Below are 21,289 nucleotides of genomic sequence, written 5' to 3' on the forward strand. Positions count from 1 at the left end.
TAGTACCCGATCAATATCCAACCCATTGTCATCCCTAGCAAATACTCCCCCCGTCCCAAATTATAAGAAAAAAACTCAATTTCTTTGTCCCAAATTATAAGAGAAAAAAACCAAAATTCTCTTTTTCAAGAATTATTTTTACTTAAAAAGTAAAAAAGAATTCTCTTTTTACTTGTATTATAAAAAAAAAAGAATTATTTTTACTTATTCACATAAAATTAAATGCAAATTGCATTTAATTTTCTCTCTTTCTCTCTCTCCCCACTTTTATCAATAAACAATAACCAATGAGAATTATTTGTACATCTTCCTATGAAACTTATTTCAAGGAAAATACAAAAACACATACTCCAAATTTATGTTTTGGTTTTTCTTAATAAGTGTGATTTTTATTTTTTCCCTTATAATTTGGGACGGAGGGAGTACCTAACCACATCTCACAACACTCTAATAAAAGAGTACAAGAGAAAAACAAAAAAGTCAGATATAAGGTTAAAGTGCTATGATCGGTGCATTGAAACAAGAAACTTGAGGTCTCTATATATACCCTTGAGCTCCCCTTGTTCACTTCTCTAAGCAATGTGAGACTTCTCAAATATTATTTCCTTAACATTTATTTCCTTCATTAACAATGTGAGATTTACATCGCAATCAACCCCAACAATAAATATGACATGATATATATAGTAGTGACAAATATATTGGATAATAAATAGCGAGATTCTATGGTGCACTCCATTTTTGGAATATTTTGGTGCAGTTCTTTTTAGCAAACTTTTATTTAGCAAACTATGGTGAGTCTTTTTTTTTTTAGCAAACTTTTATTTATTGCATATGAGTCCCCCATCAAGTAAATATTTATTTACAATTTGCAAACAAAAAATAAATTTTATTTCAATTTAAAACAAATCAGATAATATAATTTATAATGTTTTTTATTTGACCAAATTAAAAATGAAATTAGAAACTCTAAATCACAAATTTCACCTTTTCTTTGTCTCATCTTCTTGTTCAACAAACAAACAACTTGTGTATGCTTTCATTATCAAAGAATTGGCAAATATAAGATAATACGATTATGCTTAATATACCTTTCTTTTTCAAAAGCTGCTACAATCCTATGGGTATTAAATTGGGAAAAATAACCAGAAAATAAAATCAAAGAATTTTGATCTGTGTAAAATGTCCTTTCTGAATTTTTTTTTTTTGATGTCTTTCATGGGTAAATCAAAGACTTTTTTGATAAATAATAACTCTACAATTGAATAAATGATACACACAAGAGATTTTTTTTCAAAATTCTTTGATTTTATTATCTATCGATTTCAAAATTGATTGTACGTGGTGGCAGATGCAGTCATGTTTAAGAAGGAGTATAAGAATTTTAACATAGGGATTATTTGTAATTAATCACAACCATCTTCTTGGCGGTATGAACAAAAGTTTTGATTTTTTTTTTTTTTTTTTTGAGGTTAAACATACTTCCAATTAACTAAAAACTGCTGATACACCAGCTGTGTTACAAAGTGCTGCAGATATGGAGTTTGGAACTACTCCCATCCACAATTTAGTACCAACAACATTTGAAAAACCTGCTAATCCATGAGCAACAACATTTAGGTGACGCCTAACATATGTCACAACTACACTATCTAATTGTTCAATAAGTAAATTACAATCTTGAATCACTAAATCTATCACAGCAACATGCTTGTTTGAGTTAATACAACTTACTACAGTGGCAGCATCAGATACAATAACAATGTCTGTCATATTTAATTCAATAGCTTTTTGAAGACACCATCTCACACCAATTGCCTCGGCCAAGACAGGCTCAACATCAATTAATTCTTTCCTGCAGGCTGAGAGAACAACACGGCCTGATTGGTTGTAAATAACCATTCCCCATCCAGTTGCATTACCTGAAAAACAGCCAGCATCAACATAAAATACATGTGGGGCAGAAGGCATTGGTTGCGCAGCCTGATTTTATGACTTTGGTGTTTTGTTTCAATTTTAGTGACTTTGGGGTATGCAGAGCTTCCGGTGTGATGTACACATGTAAGCTTTAATTTCAGTGATTTTGATGAAAGCAGGTGATGAGTAAAGAAGTTTCAATTTTAGTGATTTTGTGACTTGTTGTTTTTTGTTTCAATTTTAGTTGTAATTTTGTTTTAATTGATTTACGATCACAATTAAAATTAAAAACAATTTAAATATTGGGGTAATTTTGTAACTTTTAATATGATAGAGACTTAGTTGAAATATTAATAGATATAAAGATACATGGTAAGTACCATATAAGTAGTTTGTACCATATAATTCAAAGTGAGTCAACACTGCGTGCTCATTGACCAGATTAAGACTGCACCAAAACGGTCCAAATAATGGCTGCACCATAGAATTTTCCAAATAAATATACAACAAATATATACTTTTCTGAGGAGGGATCCGTTGACTCCAGGAGTAAGTCTCCACTGACTTACTCCGCTTAATAACTCGATATCGACATTATATTTCTTCAATCCAACCGTTGAATTCAAAGATCTCATTGAGTAGATCAACTCCACAAATTTTATAAAAATTCAAAAAATGTAGTTATGTATTCAGACTATTGAAATTCAACGGTTTTTTTTTAAAAGTTTGTCGTATGTTCAATTGAAGTTATCAGAAAAAGTATCAAACAGTTTTGAATTTTTATAAAAATTTGTAAAGTTGATATACTCAATGAGATCTTTGAATTCAACGGTTGGATTGTAAAAATATAATACCGATATCGAGTTATTAAGCGGAGTAAGTCAATAGAGACTTACTCCTGAGTCAACGGATCTCTCCTCTACTTTTTTAATTTTTTTAATATTATTTATAAGTTTTGGATTTCGTGTGCTTGTAAGTGGAGAGAGAAAGATATCAATTTGTTATCCCAAAATGTGATGTTCAAATAACATATATCAGTTTATTAGGCATGACAATAAAACTCATATCCGCAGGTACCCGTCCAAACCATGTCCGCTTTGACGGGGAAAACCCGAGTTGACTGGGTTAGAGTTTTCCCCGATTTCAAAAGATGTGTTTGGGGCGGGTAATGAGTACATTGATACCCACCCCGAATCCGTCCCCGAACCCGCCCCGCTTATACTAAAAATTAGATTTCATCTCTTTTAAATTAGAAACGTTTAAACAAACTCTTAAATTACATTTATATATTTATTTTTTATTTTTAATTTGAGTATTAAACAAACCATTTTCTCTATTTTTTTTCTTTATTTAAAAAAATATTGTTAAGAGAAAATAATTTTGGACATTTAACTTTTTTTTTTAATAAAAAAATACTAAAATACAATCTAAATTCATGTGGAAAGAGACGTAATGGGGATACCCGAAACCCGATGGGGATACCCGATCCCTGTTGAGTATGAGTTTGGAGTTATCATTTTTATTCCCGCTAGAATTTGAGATGAGTTTGGGGAAACCCAAACTTTATAAGTTTGAGTTTGGGGAGGGCAAAACCCGTCTCCGCCCCACCCGATTGTCATGCCTACCGTTTATAATACTCATCTCAAGAGGCGAGTGAAGCAAATCTTGAGGAATTAAGAGAGACTTTCGGTTGCATAGTCTGGTGGGAATTGGTCATAACATACAAATCAATATTTATGATTTGAAAAAAGAATATAACTAAACATAATTCAAAACACAAATCAATATCCTTCAATTTAAAAGCTGAGACTAATTAATTTATCCGCAAAAGTAAACTTGTGCATGACATAAAATCTACATCACTAAGTGCAACTTAGAACTAACCCATGTTTCATCTCTCAATCCTTTTCACTCTCATCTGTAATTTATTTTTGACATAATATCTGGGGTTGTATAAGAAACCAAAGAATTACAAAAGAGGACGAAAGACAAAAATCACAAATATAAAAAAACAAAGTAAAATAAAGAAAGCAAAAATGAAGAAAATTGAATTTTCATCATTTCTAGTATTGTAATGCTGTTGACCTTGCACTTCCATATCGACTATGTGATAGTCAGCCTTGGTTGAACTCCCAATATCTGATAACAATAAGAGAATTCAACAATTTTAATACTTATAGCAAACATAGCATATAAGTATATATTAGAAAAAACAAGAAATTTAATAAAACATATAAAATTTGAGAAATGAATGTAAAAAAACTTACCCTCATTTGATGAAGGAAGAATAGGAAAGCCCTTAATCTTGGGAGATCCCAAAGGCTCAATCCACCAAGGACAAACCCTTTCAAGTTCTGTAAAAGTATTTGGTGGTTTGGAATCCCATTGCACCTAAGAGGAGATATGTAATTAAGTTTATTTAAATCAATCAAGATAAAAGAAAAATGTATTAATAAAATCTTCAAACTATTTCTAAAGGTTAGTAAAGTACTATTTGATTTTACCTTGATACATCTCCATTCAGATCCAGGCCACCTAATGGGATCAATATCTTCATTACCAACAATTGTACCATATCTAAATACTCAACAAAAAAAAAAAAAAAGTAAAAAAATGTTATTATGACTAGTTTCATAGACAACAATATAAAATACAATATAAAATTTGGGATTGTGATTTACCTTCTTGCAGATTCTTCATCTTGAGACAACCTACGTACCCTCGTTCCAATGGGGTAGTCTCTTTCAATGGACTCAACATAAGTTTTCAGAGGGATCATAAACTCAAAGGGAGTAATCCTACATATGTATTAATATAAGTGAAATTTTTTAAAATTTTGAATGATCACAAGAAAATTGTGAGTTATATATTCTTCATTATAATTTCAAACAAAAATATCAATAGCTCACCAAGGGTAGTACTGGACAGTGAACATAGTTCCTGTTAAAACAGCAAAGGAAGCAACACCCATTGGTGCAAATGTAGATGATGTTTTCCATATATCACTATCTTGTTTCATGGCTCGACGAATCCCAATACCAATTTCACCATTCTCTCCTCTACAATAACATATATAATATAAGTATTGTCCAAGTTATTGATAATTTCTAGCTATGATATAAAATTAATGTATACAACATTAGTAATGTTTTTTTTTTTTAAAACTCGATATGCAGTCTAAAAACCGACTAATCTGAAGGGTTCAATTCCACCATCTACTCGCAATTAGTCTAAGAAGCTCTGTGTGGATTAGATCACTAAAATTAAGACTAGGAGGAATTGAACCTGAAACCTTAAAAAGAGTATACTTAGGGTTTCAAGCTAACATCACTAGGCCAACTCAAATTAGTAAATGTTATTGCTATATAAATTTTAATGCAGAAAGAACTTTTTTTTAAATTTTAAACTACGGTGTTGATATCTCATATAACATAGTTGTAAAATTGACATTAATGTCATCATTATTAATAAAAATTCCGCTTTATAATAAAACAAAACATGGAAATAAAAAGAGAACCTGGCAAAAATGCATGAATCTCCGGGAACAAGTTTTTTAGAATTTACGAACTTGCTCCAACCACTTGTAAGGTAGTGAGCTTTTTGATGATCTGCATTTCATGATAAATTTTTGATAGAATATGTTGTGTTAATGTCTCTAAAAAAAAGACTCTTGTGTTAACAAAAGAAGGTAAATATTTGAAATAAAATACATTAACTTAAACTTACCACAGTAAATATGTCGAAAATTCCACTCAATTCCATGCAAGTCCTTCATCACTAAATCTTGCATTGGTGGTTGACCAGTCATATCCTATAAAAATGACACTGATGTAATTTTGTGTAATGCATGTGTAAAAAAATTTACACCGTCGTCGATGAAAACAATGAATCTCTCTCTCTCTCTATATATATATATAAATAGAATAACATTGTGAAATTAAAGGTAAAAAGAGACACAATTGCATCAACTAAAACAAACCAGTGTAGGGAAGCATCTATCTGCATGTTCCTTTGGAATATAAAGTCCAGCAGCATGTGTACTTGTTTCCAGCATCTTAGTGAAAGTAAATATTTCACTAAGACTATCATCAACTGGATCATTCTCCTCTTCCATCAACTCTTGTTGCTGTAATCATTCAAGCAATAATCATAAAAATATAATTATTTTTTTCTTTTCATTTTCATGGAATAAAAGTACAAATATTAAGTTTAGTGCCAATTCCTATAAAAGTTCCAACCATTTTTAGTACTTTTTTTTTTTTTTTGACATTAAGAAATTTCATTTAACTAGAAGCAGGAGATTCAATACAAACAACTTTTGCCACTGGGCCTGGGACGCAGCCCACCCATGATTTGGCACCTACATTCCTAGCCAAAGTAGCTAGTTCATGAGCAGCAAAATTTTTGCTCCTTCTAATAAAAACAACAATTACATTTGGCAATCTAGAAAGAAAATCTCTACAATCTTGAATTATATTTTCCACTAGAACATCACAAACACTGCCATGTAGACATTTGACAGATATCTCAGAATCAGATTCAATGGTGATATGCTCATGATGCGTTGAAGCTTGAATCCACTTTAAACACCATCGCAGCGCCATAGCCTCGGCCAGAGTTGGAGAAACTTTGATCTTCTCTAGATGAGTTGCAGCAAAATCAACCATACCAAGATGGTTTCTCATAATCATTCCCCATCCAGTAGTTCCATTAGAGAAGCACCCTGCATCAATGTTTACTTTAAATTTTGCTTGCTCCGGAGGCTCCCAACTGTCCGGATTCTCGCGAACTATATTGCTCTCATTACAGCAAGAACCTGAGTTGAATTCTGCCACAAAATCAGAACTAGCAGCAGCAACATAAATTGGACAGAATTTCACATTCTTAAAAATCAACTTGTTCCTTCCTTTCCAAATCATCCATAGAGTAGTGCTAAATAGTTGGGAGGCTAATTTGTCAGGATTTGAAAGCCAAAGTTGCATCCAAGAAATTAGGTCGACATTGTTAGGAGCATGTAACCCAAGAGGAGATGAGAACCAAACCTGTTTAGACAAAGGGCAATGCATGAACAGATGTTCATTGCATTCAATATCATTAAAACAAAGAGGACATGTTGTATCAAGAGTGATCCCTTTCTTTTCCAGTCTGCTTCTAGTTGGGAGAATTGCTTTTGCCAACCTCCATAAGAAATTCTTGATGCAATTTGGCACATTTACTTTCCAGATAGCCTTCCACAACAAGTGATCTCTGGATGAAGATGCCTCGGGACTGTTTTGGTTCCTAATTTCAGATAACATATGGTAAGCTGAACGTACAGAAAATTCTCCATTTTTCTCCCAGTGCCAAATCAACTTGTCAGCAGGAAGTCTCCAAGAAAGTGGAATATTAAGAATTTGTTCGGCTTCAAAAGAATTGAAACAATTTTGAACCAGGTTCTTGTCCCACATTTTTGTCTCTAGATTGATCAAATCACTAACCATTGCATTAGGAGCCAAATTAGACACGGGACTCCAGACCTTGAACTTGTCTTGCGCCGGCAACCATTTGTCATTCCATATGTGCACATCCTTCCCATTACCAATTAACCATCTAGCTCCCACATCAATTACTTCTCTTGAATTACACAAGCTCCGCCAAGCATAGCTAGGTTGATATCCCACATTCGCATCCATGAATTTTGATCTTGGGAAGTACCTGCTCTTGAACACTTTTGCAAGAAGTGAATCTGGATTTTGAAGTAGTCTCCAACATTGTTTCCCAAGAAGGGCTTTATTAAAATCTTCGAAGCTTCTGAATCCGAGACCGCCTTTACTCTTTGCCTTTCCTAGTTTGTTCCAACTGACCCAATGAATTTTCCTTTGCTTCTCAGTTGTTCCCCACCAAAATTTTGCCAACATAGCTTCAATATTATCACAACAACCAGTAGGTAACTTGTAACAACTCATAATGTAGTTTGGGATGGCCTGGGCGACTGACTTTATCAAAGTTTCCTTTCCCGCTCTTGACAAACATTTCTCTTTCCAACCTTTGATCTTCTTCCAAATCCTCTCTTGAACACTAGCGAAGATTTCTTTCTTAGATCTACCAAAAATAACAGGAAGTCCCAGGTACTTGGAGTGATTTGTCACAGCCTTTACATCAATCTTGTTACAGATCATATTCTTCTCAATAGTTGGCAAATTTCGGCTAAATGACACTTCTGATTTCTCAAGACTCACTAATTGACCTGAAGCTGTCTGATAAGTTTGGAGAATATTAATAATTACCTCTGCTTCCTTCTGGTTAGCTCTAGCAAAGAGAAGGCTATCATCCGCAAAAAGTAAATGAGTAATCTTTGGAGCATTCCTCGCCACTTGAAGACCGTGAATCTTATTGTTTCTAGCACCCTTGTGTAACATACCAGATAATACATTAGCACACAGAATAAAAACATATGGGGATAATGGATCGCCTTGGCGAATACCTCTTTCTGGCTTGAATCTTCTACTTGGTTGACCATTCACCAATAATTGATATGACACAGTAGATATGCAGTTCATAATCAGGTTTATCATTGTGGGCGGGAAACCTGTGGCTTGAAGAGTTGATCTGATGAAAGGCCACTCCATTCGATCATAAGCTTTTGCCATGTCTAACTTGAGTGCCATCATTCCTTTCTTCCCTTTTGTCTTCTTTTTCATCCAATGAAAACATTCCATAGCTATCAGAGCGTTGTCAGTTATCAATCTCCCTTTCACAAATGCACTTTGCTCTTCATCTACAACCTCTGGTAGGATGCATTTCATTCTGTTAGCTATGCATTTTGTCACAATTTTCATAATTACATTGCACAAACTTATGGGCCTGAAGTGATTTGGGGAACCAGGATTCTTGCACTTTGGAATTAAAGCCACAAAAGTTCGGTTTAAACTTTCAGGAGTACCATTATCATTAAGAATGCTCAAAACCTTTAAACAAGTATCCTTACCCACAATATGCCAGTATTTTTGAAAGAAAAGAGCAGGTATTCCATCCGGGCCAGGAGCCTTTAAAGGATGCATTTGATCAACAGCTTCTTTAATCTCTTCAAGGTTGTAAGGTTGGCTGCACCAGTCCTTTTGATCATCTGAGAGTTTTTTGTTTACTGCTTCACATACTTGATCCATACTAGTGGGATTAGATGATGTAAATAAGTCAGAGAAAAAATCAATTAACACACCCTCCACTTTATCTTGGCCATGCCACCAAATACCGTCTTCATCTTTCAACTTTTTTATAGCATTTGTTTTCTTTCTTTGAGAAGCCTTTCCATGGAAGAATTTTGTATTCTTATCTCCATCCTTTAACCAAACAGCCCTGCTGCGTTGTCTCCAAAGTAGCTCTTCATGTTGCAGAAGTTCAGAGTGTTTTCTTTCCATTTCTCTATATTTCTGAATTTCATCCTTAGAACCATCCCACAAACATTCTTCTTTTAAAGCCTCCTCTATTTTTAGAATCTCTTTTTTCACCTCATTTGATCTATAGTGTTTAAAATCAACATCTAGAGATTGAAGGGCAACTAATTTTGTCTCACAGTCACCCCTAGTGCTAGACCAATACTTCTTAATGAGAGACTCACAATTTCTATCTTTGGACCAGCATTCTTCAAACCGAAAAATGTGAGGTTTCTTATTTCTTCCATCATGGTCATGCGCTTCCAGCAGAATTTGGAGAGCAGAGTGATCGGATCTGAATCTAGGTAAATGAGTGACTTTGATGGGGCTGAATCTGTTTGTGAAACCAGAAGAAGCCATAGCCCTATCAAGACGACATTGAATGTTCTCCTCGCCCTCTCTTCCATTTGTCCAAGTAAAAGGATAACCAGTGAATCCCAAATCTGTCAAACTGCACTCTTCCATCGCCACTCTACCCAAATTTAACTGAGTGAGACTTCTAGGATTGCCACCTACTTTCTCTGTAGCAGACACAATATCATTCAAGTCTCCAAAACAAATCCAGTTTTCAGCTGCAGAGGTTGAAATCTCATTAATTAAAGCCCACGTTTTCCTCTTGTTATATTCTTCTGGGAATCCATAAATTCCTGTAATACTCCAAGGCTCGCCATTCAAATCATCACCAACCGTCCCATTAATATGATTTAGAGAATAGGAGGATATGGTGATATTTGTAGCATCATTCCACCACAAAGCAATACCACCTGCTCTATCTTTACCATGACCTGTACATCCAACCGCAATCCCAGCATTAAAACCACATCGAATTCGGACTCTTTCAATTTCATCTTCAAACATTTTGGTCTCCATCAAGAACAAAACGTGGGGATTTTCAAGGTTGTTGAGCCTTGACAAGGCTCGAATTGCCCGAGGGTTCCCCAACCCCCTGCAATTCCAACTTATAATTTTCATTGATTTAGGAGGTGTTGGTCCTCCAACACCCCCTCTAGTAAATTTTCACAAGTCATGTCAGTTGTCAATCTTCTCTTTGGATCGCCACCACAAAGCTCCATGGCCTCTTCCTCAACAATTGTCACTTCCGCAAGTTGTCGCTTCCCAAGTTCAGCCACCACATTATCACTAGTTTTGCCTTTTTTGGTTCCTGCCCTCCTGGTCCACTTTTTTCTTGGTTTTGGGACTGGTTTAGGCTTTGTGTTTGAGCCTTTGTCGAATTTCCCCAACTCTGATTTTGAGATAACAACATTGCTTAGGGATTCAGCCACACTTTCCACAGCCTGCGTGTTCTTCCCCTCCTCTTGAGTTGCCCCCTTATCAATCTGTAGGATATTTTCTGATGCAACCATAACTTGTTCAACCTCTAATCCTTTTTCTTTCTCAACTGAACCCTCTTTGCTTTGGCTGGTTTCAGTGAATAAATTCTTGCTACATGATCCAGTACTAGTATCTTTTTTAACTTCACCAGTGATTTTTGGTAGTGGTGATGCTCTCAGCCATTGACCAAAAGGCAGTTCCTTCTCAACAATATCCTCGAACTCAGTCTCATCTTTACCTTCCATGTCCTCACAATCTTTTAATTGGTGCCCAATCCTCCCACAAACAAAACAAAAGGTAGGTAATCTCTCATATTTGAAGAAAATTCTGAGACTTTTACCTTGATATTTGATTATTGTTCCCCGTTTGAGTGGATTTCGCAGATCAATGGTAGATTTGATCCGGAGGAACTTTCCCATTCTGTTGCTCTCCTTGCTGTCAACTTCAACAAACTTCCCCAACACATCACCCAGCTTCCTTGCCATCTCATCTGATCTAAGCTTGAGCGGTAAATCATATATTCTAGTCCAAAACTCACCAGAATGCATTTCAATGTCTGATGGTTGCTCATCACCAGAAATCCGCTTCAGAATGACGATATTACGGTCAAAACTCCATGGCCCATTCCTTAAGACAGTTTCCAGATCTCGTTTTGAAGAGAAACGAAATAGGAAAAGATTTTTGTTAAGGTCTTGAATTTCAACTGGGTTCTTCAACCTCCAAGCTTGAACAATCACTTGTTTGAAAATCCTCCCGTTGAACGGATTCGTGGTCCACAGCTTACCTACCAGAGAGTTAGCAAAGATTTCTTCATCACACACTTCCACTCCATCCGCCTCAAAACCATCTTCTTCTTCTTCCTTCGTGAGCGCAACATTCTTCCAATTCTCCATTCTTCCAAACAAAAAACCAGATCCAAAGAAAGGGATAGGCTTGCTAGAATGAGCTAGACGATAGGGCCATACAAGGAGTAGGAGGAAAAAAACCAGAAAAAACTAGTGGAGTGAGCCGCCGCAAGACTAAGCGGTAACCTAGTTTTGGGTTGCAGAGAAACACGATAAGTTTAGAGAGAGAGAGTCTAACTTCTCTCTAGAAACACGTGGATCAATATTGAGTGTTTTTGGTCACTACAAAAAGATTAAAAGTAGTCTTGTAGACTAAAAACATATATTTTTATATGTGAAATACAAACCCGAACACCGGAGTACAACATGGACACTGATATATTGTTGAAATTAATAATAAATTGAGAAAATGACAAAGTTTTAATGCAATTATAAATATCAGTATTGTACCGGATATCAATCACTGTTTGATATTGAAATATGCCTAATAAAAAAAATGTTTGTATAATCCCATAAGTGTAGCTGAAATGGCAGCTACGAGGAATATTATTGGAGTGACCGGGGTTCGAATCATGAATTTCATATTTCTCCATATTTAAATGTGTGAGAGTCTAGCCAATAAGCTACTTGACAAAAAAAAGTTTGTATAGTGAATAATTAAATGAACTTATAGAGAAAATAAAAGCTTATTTAACTCATTGAAAAGTTCTAACCTCCGGGTCCGGGATTATTGTAACTAGAGCGAAAACCTCATCTGTGTTAACATGTACCTACAAATATCAAATATAAGTATATTATTTACAACATGAGTTAAACGGGAATGAATTATCTGAAGTGTGATTTACACTTGAGAGAATAAAGTGTAATCTAACACCATCTAAATTTGTTTTCTCTAAATTTTTATATGTTTCTCTCTCTTGATCAACGGTAACAAACCACACTTTATTCTCTCAAATATAATTTTAGTGAATGAAACAATACTCTTGTATAAAAATGACACTACGTACCTTCAACTGAACAGCAATAACGACACATAAAATTTTGCTTGAAACCTTAAAGTTAGGAATTTCAAAGTTGGGATCTTGTTGATGGTATATTGCGACCTATTTTAGATTTCCATAATTAGTCATTGGTAACATTTTATACAATAGAATAATATATACATGACCATATATAAAAGCAAAGAAATAACCATTCATTTTCATAACTTTTTATTAATTAATGGAAAAATATTGAATTAAAAAATTAAAGAGTACAAGAGAAACTAGAACTCTTGCAAATTTCCGCTAAAGTTACTCTTTAAATTTTTAATATAGGACAAAATTTACTCTTTATATTTTACTTTTTTGAAAAGACCAAAATAAGATACTCTTTAAATTTATTGTAAGATTAATGTATTTAGTCGATATTATATATTAAATACATCAATTTTTTAATAAATATGAAAGCAATTTTTTTATATTAATGAAAATAGAGAATAATATACAATAATCAAATACTAAATCAATATCAATAATAGAAAACAAGAGTCTACCAAAAAAAATAAAAAAAATAATAGAAAACAAGACACAAATAAGAAAATCTAGAGTAAAGAAGGTAACTAAACCAGGTGATTACCCAGCAATAAACAAAACAAAGAAAGTGGTCCAGAACAGACACAAACAATGGCCAAACAAAAAATCTCAAAAAAAGCAATACCAAACACCATGCTTGACTAAGAAAACTATTTTCCAAATTTACGTGTAGAATATTCATCACATTAGTGACAATATTAATCGCAAGTGTTGGAGATCCCTTATATTATTTTTTTAAAATAAATTATTTTGCTTATTAAAAAATAAATCCGCCGAACCAAAAATGAAACGTTATAATACTAATTTATAGAAAAAGTACAAAGAGATTGTAAGGAATTCGTGAATAATTTTTGACTTTTAAATAATTTTTTTTACTATAAATAATTTTTCTTTTAGAATGTGGAAATTGGAAAGTATTATTTGGAAGGAATTATTGAATATTTTTGCAACTAGTTAATGTAAGAGATTTTAGTAAAAATAAAAAATAGGATTTTTTCTATCATTTGTTTGATTGAAATTTAACTGTGTCAAAAAAAGAATGTGAGTGTCTAGTTACTAAAAATTAAAGGGGATGTTGGTGTTATATAATAAACGTCCAAAAACTAAAAGGGATATTGGTGTTATGTTTTTAATATTTTACACCCTTGTAAGGTTTTTTCTAGCTTTGCGATTTAAAAAGCCGACGTATAAAGGTTCTGTTTGACAAAAATAACTTATAGCTGGTAAGCGCTGATAGCTTATGACTGATGGCTGATGATTGATGGCTGGTGGCTTCTAGCTTCTAGCTGATAAGTTGATTGAAGTATTTGGTAAAATTAGCGAAAATTAGCGGTTTAACTGACTGATAAATGTAAAATGACATAAGAACATCTTTAATTCAATAATTTTTTTTATCAAATTAATACTATTTAAGATACTTAGAATTTTGTTTCAAAAAAAAAATACTTAGAATTTAATATTTTAAGTTTGTTTTATTTTTTTTACAATATTTTAAGTTTATTAATTCAATAAATATATCTTTCAAATATTATTATTAAACTAATTTTTATATGCTGAATTTTTTTTAAAAAAATTATTTTTCTTTCGGTTAATATACTTTATGAAAAAATAACAACAAAATATATTCACAATATAATATAATGGTTAATTATAGTAAGGTACGTTGTTTAAAAAAAAAATTATAGTAAGGTACATACCTATGAATTGATAAAAAAAAATGTTTTAGCCTTCATATTTGAAAATAGATAATAAGGCAAAATTAAAACATACTATATACATGTGATTTTAAAAGAAGCAACGTTAAAACATGCATTTACTTATTTTATTTTAAATTCTAATGATAATAAATTATAAAGGGTAAATATGGATTTTAGTTAAAATAATAAGGGTAAAAGAGGAAGAAAAAATGAAAAGCTATAAGTTATAAGCTCAGAAGCTACTTGAAATAACTTTTGAAAAAGAAGCTATAAGTCAGTAAAATAAGCTAAAAGCTCTTTATGAAAAGACTGTTACCAAACAAGTCTTTTAGCTTATAAGCCATAAGACAAAAGCTAAAAGTTAGCTTTTTTGGCTTGCCAAACAGACCCAAACTCTACTAAAGTAGCCATGTGAATACCGTCTTTAACAAATATGATAGTCAACATTCACAAAAATTAATCATAAAGTTTGAATAGAATTATATAATACTACTAGTAATAGACCCGTGCGACACAGGTCGTAACGTTACGCCGATATTTTTTGAAGTTATACTTTGTTAATTAAAATTTTAAAAAAATGAACGAAATAAAAGATTGCATTATAAGACAGCAAACAATGTAGAAGATTTTCATTAAGTAGACATTCATTCACGAAAAAGACATTGTTTTTTGTTGTTGAGACGACAAAAAGTCTTGTGATAATATCAAATATGGTGTTATAATTGGATAGTGTCATAGTTTAATCTTATCATTTGGAAACGGTAAGATAAGTTATGTTAAAAGACAAACCAATCGAGTTGCTCACGACTTAGGTCAGGCAGCTCGTTATAATGCTAGTCACCAAGTCTTTTTATTATTGTCATCGTTGTATTGGAACTACTATTATGATTGAAATGCACTACGTTTTCTTTTGTAAAAAAAAAGTATTTTTATTTTAATTAATTGAATTAAGATAAGATTAGAATTGATTATAATTGAATTTAGATTTAAATTTTAAATTAGGATCATAGTTAAATTTGAAGTTAAAATTTTCTGTTGAACATGGTAATAAATTATTAAATTTAATTATTTAGATATATAATAATAAAAATGTAATGAAAATAATTTAAATAAACGTTAAAAATTTTGACTCAAAATAAACGTTAAAATTAGAAGAGAAAAACTACACAAAACTTTTTTTATTTATTTTTGTAATAACTACACAAAACTTTGATACTTCCTATAATATATAAAAAGAGCGATAAAACCAAATACAAAATTTAATATTTTTATTAATGTACTACTCTACTATTCATTGAATAATTTCTTCCTACAAATGTTTTTTTTTTTTTTTTTTTAACTAATTCATTGAACCACTATCTGGTGTCTTTTTTGTGAAGAATATATATATATATATATATATATTCGTTCCCAATAATTTTATTTTGTTTTTTTATAAATTCTCTCTTGATTATGTATTTTTATTCGAAATGTGTATGTATACACATTAAAAAACTTATGTACATATTCTGTCCAAATACATTTATATCATAAAATAAATGCATTATTAGCTCAAAAAGGTAAATAATGCTCGTAATATGATTTTAATAATTCTCTATAAAATTTCTAAAAAAATATTGATTTTTTTTAAAGTATTTAAAAATTCATAGATAATTGAAAAAATTACATAAATAGTAGTTCAAATATTATAGCTTTCAAAATAATAGATAAAATATTATAGTTCTCTTAATTTATAGATTAAACAAAAATATTATACTAGTTGTTGTATTTATTGATTTGACTGGAGTTTTTTTTTTTATGTATTAAATAGGTATACCATAAAAGTCAAGTAGACTGTACAAATACACTTTTTTTTTCATAAAAAATCTTTTTATAAAGCAAAAAAAAAAAGAAGAAGTCAAGTATCATTATAATATTAGTTTATAGTTAAAAAAAAATAGTTTATTATTGTAATTGTTCTTTGAATAATAGATAAAAACTCTATAAAAAAAAGAATAATATTAATAGATAAAAAAAGAGGTAAACAATACAATAAAAAGGTTGACCAAAGTTTTATTTTTTTGACTAAATTGACCAAACTTTTATTTAAAATCAAAATATTCTTTTTTTTTTTTTTGCTAAGAAAAAATCACAATTGCTTTTCAATGTGACTAATTTACAGTGAATATATTTTAAATGTTATATCAACCATTTGGTGAATTTTATTTCACTCACAAACAACACCATGAAGAATCAGGAGTATGTTTTAACTATGAATCTTAAACATGAAATTCAAATAAGAGAAATTCTATACATATTAAAATTATTTAGACAATATATATCATTTTAAAATCCAATTTTGTTATTTGTTGATATTTGTTCTTAAAATTATACAAACACAAATTTGATTATTTAATGATAATAAAGAAATCATCTTATGTATTTCAAGCCCTTATCTTTTCAATAAAAATGATATGACAACTATATGAGAATTAACATATTTTCTTGAACATATAAAAGATCCTCACACTGAAAAAATAAGAGTTTAGAATATAAAAAATGGTAAAGAAGATAGAACCTGCTCATTGTGTCCTTGAACAAAGTAGAAAACCTTATCGCCAGTCTTAGGGATGTATAGTGAATCACCAGCACATTTGTACCAAAGTTTGGTACAAAGATCATCATTCACAGCTATATCAACAAGACCAAAAGAAAGAAAATTAGAAGACAAACAAGATGGAGAAAAAATAAAATAAAGGATGAACACAACACATGGGATAAATAATCAAAATAAAAATATTGAAAATGAATTTACGACGATTACCGGAGGCCGCGGCATACACACAGCCTCTATCTGCATAATCCATTTCTCTCCTTTCTCGCTCTTCAAAGGTTTTAAAAGACGGCAGAGAAACTAAAACGATATATTCTTATATAGAGAACAAATGAGATCTACGATATATAGGAATAAAATATAATAAGAAATAAAATTAAAGAACCGAAAAAAAAGAATAATAGAGCAAAAAAGGAAAATGATACTAAAGAGCTGCGTTTTTCCTAAGCAAGCAAAAAATCGAAAATGTTTCGCACAATGAGACCTAATTTTATGTGGACCCACTGACGACATACGTCATTACACGAAAATAAAGACTGTTTGCAAGAGTTTTTAGAAGAATTTGCACCAAATTCATGGAGGAATAATGCACTAGTATGAGAGATTTTGTAAAGGAAGAAAATAGCTGAAGAATTGTAAAAAAGAGCCAAATTTCCTGTTTTGCCGCCCCAGGGGCGGAGGTTTTAGTGCCTGGGGCGAAAATTTCAGCAGAAAGGTTCTTCTGCTGCTGTTTTGCCGTCTGGGGCGGAACTTTCAGTGCCTGGGGCGAATTTCTTGCAGCCTGGGGCGAAAATCTCATTAATTGACCCCAGTTATAAAAGGAAGTTGCAGATCCGAGCCAGGGTATTCGATTTTGGACATTGGAAACATCAATTGGGAGAATTCTTGATGATTTAGGAGCTTTGAGGCAAGGATCGAAGTGTGGAAACACATAGACATCAACTTGTAATCATGCTTTCTTTCATTTCTTTGATTGTAATGTTTTCTTATACTATGTGTAACTAAATTCCCATGATTGGTCATTAGGGGATTCTGATTTCTATTTCTCTTGAACCATGTGATTCTCATTTGATTTGATATATGAATTACGAAGTTAGTTTCTTCAATTATTCCTTGTGCTTAATGCTTTGCATGACTTGATCAATTGTGTAATGATTTCAATTATTTGTTTTACTATGACGATAAGAATGAATGATCGATCTAGGAATGACTGGTCGATTAACTTTCACTTAAGAATTTCAGATTGTTAATTGAGATTAAAAGATTAAAGTTTGTAAACCTCAATTGATCATAGATTACCTAAGACATTAGGAATCGATGATCAAGGGAGAAGATTATGTTACCAAGACATTGAGCATAATCATTTTTGATTTAATCTAATCGTGAAACTAAACTGAGTAAATTTATAATCATACATGAAATTACCAGGAAAAGTAGTAATTAGATGAACCAAAAGGATCAACCGTCTTTCTTCTATTGAATTAATTATAAGTTATTTCCAATCTTTATGATCGAAATTTGAACCAAACAAATTCCCCCCCCCCCCCCCCCCCCCCTTTTTACATTTCAATTTATGTGCTTTAAGTATGAATTCAATTCGTGGTTGAATTACAACAATCCCCGAGGATCGATAAATTTTACTACTTGCGATAATTTTGTATACTTGCAAAATATTCATCACTCACCCGTCTTCGACAACGAAGAAAAGTCTCATTTACCCTCCCCTGTTATGAGGCTACTTCGAGTAATAATTGAACATATATATTGTTTTAAAATATTGTGTATGATAAGAAAGTGGAAATTAAATCCAACGGGAGTCCAACGGAAGACTTTCTGGTTGGTAAAGGGCTGCGACAAGGAGACCCGTTGTCACCTTTTTTTATTTTTGATAGCCGTGGAAGGCTTAACGGGGCTGTTGCAAAAAGCTGTAGAGTTGGGAAAATTTAAAGGTTTCAAAGTTCATGATAATTTACATTTTCATATTCTTCAGTTTGCAGATGACACTATTATTGTTGGTGAAGGTGACTGGAGCAATCTTTGGACTATCAAAACAGTCATGAGAAGTTTTGAAATGGTGTCTGGGCTAAAGATAAACTTTTTTAAAAGTAAGTTGTATGGCATTAACTTGGAGGACAGGTATCTCGAGGTAGCTTCAGCCTTCCTTTCTTGTAGCATTGACCATTTCCCGTTTCACTTCTTGGGTTTGGCAGTAGGAGCTAACCCTCAGAGACAAAATACATGGAGACCTATTATTGAAACCATGAGGAAAAGATTATCAGGATAGAGTGGACGCCACTTATCTATTGGTGGTAGAGTCACTCTTATTAACTCTGTTCTGTCTAGTTTGCTTTTGTACTACTTTTCTTTTTTTAAGGTCCCAACCTTGGTTTTAAAAGATATGATTAGTATCCAACGGAATTTTTTATGGGGTGGTGGATTGGAAGGTAAAAAAATATGTTGGGTTAAATGGGACACGATATGCTTGCCTAAAGACAGAGGTGGGTTAGGGGTTAAGAACCTAGAACTTTTCAATTTAGCGTTGTTGAGTAAGTGGAAGTCGAGATGTTTATCTAAATCAGATGCTTTATGGGCGGAGTTGCTAAGATATAGATATGGGTCTTTTTCAAATAATTTCTTGAGTCGCGCCGAAGTTAGCGCAAAAAGAACAGACTCTTTGTGGTGGCGGGATCTTCTTAAAGTAGGAGGTTTGGAGGGGGATCTATGGTTCTCTTCAAATGTCAATAGTATTCTAGGAAATGGAAAGTCGATAGGCTTTTGGAAGGAAAAGTGGATTGGTAATGATTCTCTTAAAGAGTTGTTTCCGAATTTGTTTGTACTGGAGCTAGATAAAAACGTGGTAGTCGCCGACAAGGGGCAGTGGGAGGCAGAGGGGTGGTCTTGGATTCTATTTCATGAAGGTTTTTTGACAGGTACCGATGAGCATGACGCGACTGTTTTGATATCTATGTTGACTGGTTATCATCCTTTCGATTGAAGTGATAATCAGAGATGGATTCCGGAAGCGTCGGACCGGTTTTCGGTTAAATCCACGCATCAGCTCTTGCAACAAGGAACTGCGGTGGAAGGCGGTTGTCCGAATATTGTAGCAGCTTTAAAGAAATTGTGGAAGAATGATTTACCATCAAAGGTGTCTATTTTTGGGTGGAGATTATTGCTCGATAAATTACCAACACGCGTAGCACTTCAACGCAGGCGGATTATAACAAATCCTCATGATCTTTGTTGTGTTTTTTGCTTCAGATCTGTCGAGGATGCTACAACATGTGTGGCATTGTATCTATAAATGGTTGGGACTTGGATTTACTTCTTACAACATGTTATCGAGACATTTTTTGCACTTGGGGACCTTGATAAAACCAAAGAAAGGCATGAGAGTTAGGCACTTAATTTGGTTGGCAACTACTTGGGGCATTTGGCGTCTTAGGAACAACATTTTATTCAGAGGCGAGATTGCAAATGTGTCAACTTTAGTAGAGCAAATTAAATTTATATCTTGGCTTTGGTTTATAGGGAGAGCCGGTTGTAATCTTTCTTTTGTTTATTCCAATTGGTGTAGTAATCCCTTAGATTGTTTACAACGTTGTTAAGGGTTACTTATTTTGAATTGTAAGGGTTTGAGTACTCTTTGTACTCCTTATAATTCATTTTTTGCTTATAAAAAAAAAGTGGAAATTAAATGTATTTATGGGTATATGCTGGAGTGGTTTTAGATACTACGACAAAAAAATTGGGAGAAAAAAAAATGAAATATCTCTCTAACCTCTCTCACTAAATATAGCAATAAGAAAATTAGTAATGAACTTTTTTTCTGTCTTAATAAGACCACTAATTATATTTGATTAGTAGTGGGAGTAGTACAATTTCAAAAATAAAGACAAATGTTTCATTTAAGGAATATCGCTTATCGTGCGGTTTCTTTGCTCACTTCCTCCATACAACACCTTGCAATCCTCTTCATTGGGAAGTTCTTTACGAGCCCCCCCACCTCATTTCTCTTTTTCTAAAGATCATTTTGCCTTAATTGCTTTTACTTATTTACCAGCTGCTCTGGACGGGAAAAACATATATAGCTCCAATGGTAAGGCATGTGAATGATACAGTGGCTTTGAATTCAGGCATTGAGGTGAAAGATGTCTCCAAGAATGTTAGCACTCCGACGCTCAAGTCAATATTTAAAAGACATGAAATGCTATGAAAATTTAGGTGAATATTGTGTACCTTGATAACTAGGGTTATGCTTATATATATATATGCCAAACATTGCATGAGTATGCCTGAAGAGTGGTGATTCCACTACACGAGTGGGGCTGGCAATAGGACACCTTTTGTACTATGGTCGATTCCTATTGACTGATACCGTGTGATATTTGAGACATGGGTATCCTTGTCTTTGAGCGTT

The 21,289-nt window shown here is 32.7% G+C and overlaps 1 protein-coding gene across 1 annotated transcript; it reads right to left on the bottom strand.

The window, feature by feature from the left end:
- Positions 1–1,488: 1,488 nt before the first annotated feature.
- LOC123895952 lies at positions 1,489–10,187 on the bottom strand. Its single transcript, XM_045946416.1, has 10 exons — positions 6,282–10,187; positions 5,897–6,043; positions 5,644–5,728; positions 5,435–5,525; positions 4,827–4,976; positions 4,599–4,715; positions 4,422–4,494; positions 4,185–4,308; positions 4,003–4,056; positions 1,489–1,922 (listed from the first exon to the last, which is right to left on the bottom strand). Exons 1-10 carry the CDS (start codon positions 10,185–10,187, stop codon positions 1,489–1,491), a joined length of 5,181 nt encoding a protein of 1,726 aa, XP_045802372.1.
- Positions 10,188–21,289: the final 11,102 nt, after the last annotated feature.

Source organism: Trifolium pratense, linkage group LG7 (assembly GCF_020283565.1).
Source record: "Trifolium pratense cultivar HEN17-A07 linkage group LG7, ARS_RC_1.1, whole genome shotgun sequence".
NCBI classification, from domain to species: domain Eukaryota; kingdom Viridiplantae; phylum Streptophyta; class Magnoliopsida; order Fabales; family Fabaceae; genus Trifolium; species Trifolium pratense.

Coding starts and splice junctions, on each gene's coding strand:
- LOC123895952 (XM_045946416.1), bottom strand. CDS start 10,187: ATGTTTGAAGATGAAATTGAAAGAGTCCGAATTCGATGTGGTTTTAAT. Junction 4,716..4,826: donor ACTGTCCAGTACTACCCTTG/GTGAGCTATTGA, acceptor ATACATATGTAG/GATTACTCCCTTTGAGTTTA. Junction 4,057..4,184: donor TCTTCCTTCATCAAATGAGG/GTAAGTTTTTTT, acceptor TATTGTTATCAG/ATATTGGGAGTTCAACCAAG.